This window comes from Notothenia coriiceps, unplaced genomic scaffold, assembly GCF_000735185.1.
Source record: "Notothenia coriiceps isolate Sejong01 unplaced genomic scaffold, NC01 NC01_scaffold00015725, whole genome shotgun sequence".
Lineage (NCBI taxonomy): Eukaryota > Metazoa > Chordata > Actinopteri > Perciformes > Nototheniidae > Notothenia > Notothenia coriiceps.
Window position 1 is genome coordinate 1 of NW_011348426.1, and position 2,130 is coordinate 2,130.

At 48.0% G+C, this 2,130-nt stretch overlaps 1 protein-coding gene across 1 annotated transcript; it reads left to right on the top strand.

Moving 5' to 3' along the window:
* The first annotated feature begins 835 nt into the window (after positions 1–835).
* On the top strand, positions 836–2,071 carry LOC104949106 (mediator of RNA polymerase II transcription subunit 15-like). The gene is made up of 2 exons (XM_010775385.1): positions 836–857; positions 959–2,071. Exon 2 carries the CDS (start codon positions 1,154–1,156, stop codon positions 2,069–2,071), a length of 918 nt encoding a protein of 305 aa, XP_010773687.1. The 5' UTR covers positions 836–857; positions 959–1,153.
* Positions 2,072–2,130: the final 59 nt, after the last annotated feature.

The following is a 2,130-nucleotide window of genomic DNA, read 5'->3' on the forward strand; positions in this document are numbered from 1 at the left end:
ATAAATATAATATATATATATATATATATATTAATGTGATTATTTGTCTACTAACATTGGTCTGTGGGATGTATTACACCACAGCAATAACACATTTGTTTTGCTCTAATAAATGATATGCCATGCAAAACCTCACATCGTCAAAGTGACTCCTGAATAACACAGAGGTTTGTTTGTTTGTTATCAGTATGAAACGGAGCCTTACAGAGCTGCAAACCTCAAGGCTAGCATACTTTAGCAACTGCTGCTAAGTTCCCTCCATTCAAATCACACAGACCTCTTCAGTTCAATTTATACTTCTGTAAACAGAAGTCCTGCAGCAAATACCTCCTACATAAGAAACTCATTCATGGTTTAAAGGTCACTCACAGGGTTAGGGTTATATACCCACAATTAGCCACAGTGTGGTCTGAAATGTGGCGGGGTTAGGGTTAGGGTTGGGGATTTGTGTGGATACATGCACCAAAGTGGTTTGCAGCTATTGGGACGTTGGGCTTAGTTAAACCATTCCACAGTATATACCTACATTCAGCTTTAGTTTTCAATCTGTTTTCCAACCAGTTGAGTTGCTAAGTACATTGTGATCTATTGACGTGAGCCATCAGCAAATATTGCCTAAATTGTTTAATTCAACTGCGCATACAACCATTACAGGGGAAGTACAGAGTGAGGGGCAGAGAGGGAAAGGACTTAGGGCTGCATGAGTTACAGCTCAGCACAGCTCAGCGAATGAGTGAGTGTTACGCAAGAGCTCAGTCAGCCCAGCGGGAGGTAAGAGGGGGGGGGAGAGAGAGAGAGAGAGAGAGAGAGAGAGCAGTGAGGGACAGAGAGGAGAGCCGGAGAGGAAACAACAGCATGTGAGAGCAGATTACAGCTGGATCTACACACACACACACACACACACACACACACTATCATACACTCTCCTTTACTGGCTTCTCTGTCCTATCTCTTACAGCGCGGCAACATCATGAGGGGGAGCGCAGAGGGGTTTTTCCTCTCTCCGCTGAGGGAGTGAGGAGAGAAGAAGAAAAGAGGTAAGAGAAGAGGAGAGGAGAGAAACTTTCCTCTAAAGGATCTTCTCGCTGAGACTAGACCATGAGGCTGTGAATCGTCCCTCTTACGGAGCTCTTCTTCCTCATTAGCTGACCCCATGTCTCCCAAACGTGGACCCCCCACTCGGAGCACACCACTCTGGATGCTGCGGTGCACGCTGCTCTGTGCTGTGATGCTGGCAGGGGGCTCCACCCTGAGCCCAGAGGACTTACAGAGCACCACAACGCTGCCGGAGGACTGGACCAGGAGCCCCATCCAGCTGCAGCCAGACCTCCAGACTGAGAACCTGATGATCAACGAAGCACAGACTGAAGCACAGACTGAAGCAGAGACTGAAGCAGAGACTGAAGCACAGACTGAAGCAGAGACTGAAGCACAGACTGAAGCAGAGACTGAAGCAGAGACTGAAGCACAGACTGAAGCACAGACTGAAGCACAGACTGAAGCACTGACTGAAGCACAGACTGAAGCACAGACTGAAGCACAGACTGAAGCACAGACTGAAGCACAGACTGAAGCACTGACTGAAGCACAGACTGAAGCTCAGACTGAAGCAGAGACTGAAGCACAGACTGAAGCACTGACTGAAGCACAGACTGAAGCACAGACTGAAGCACAGACAGAAGCACAGACTGAAGCACTGACTGAAGCACAGACTGAAGCTCAGACTGAAGCACTGACTGAAGCACTGACTGAAGCACAGACTGAAGCTCAGACTGAAGCTATACAGACTGAAGCACAGACTGAAGCACTGACTGAAGCACTGACTGAAGTACAGACTGAAGCACTGACTGAAGCACTGACTGAAGTTCAGACTGAAGCTCTGCAGACTGAAGTGCAGACTGAAGCTCTGCAGACTGAAGCTCAGACTGAAGCACAGACTGAAGCACAGACTGAAGCTCTGCAGACTGAAGCTCTGCAGACTGAAGTACAGACTGAAGCTATACAGACTGAAGCACAGACTGAAGCTCTGCAGACTGAAGCTCAGACTGAGGAGCACAGACTGAAGCACTGACTGAAGCACAGACTGAAGCACAGACAGAAGCACTGACTGAAGCACAGACTGAAGCACAG

Coding starts and splice junctions, on each gene's coding strand:
- LOC104949106 (XM_010775385.1), top strand. CDS start 1,154: ATGTCTCCCAAACGTGGACCCCCCACTCGGAGCACACCACTCTGGATG.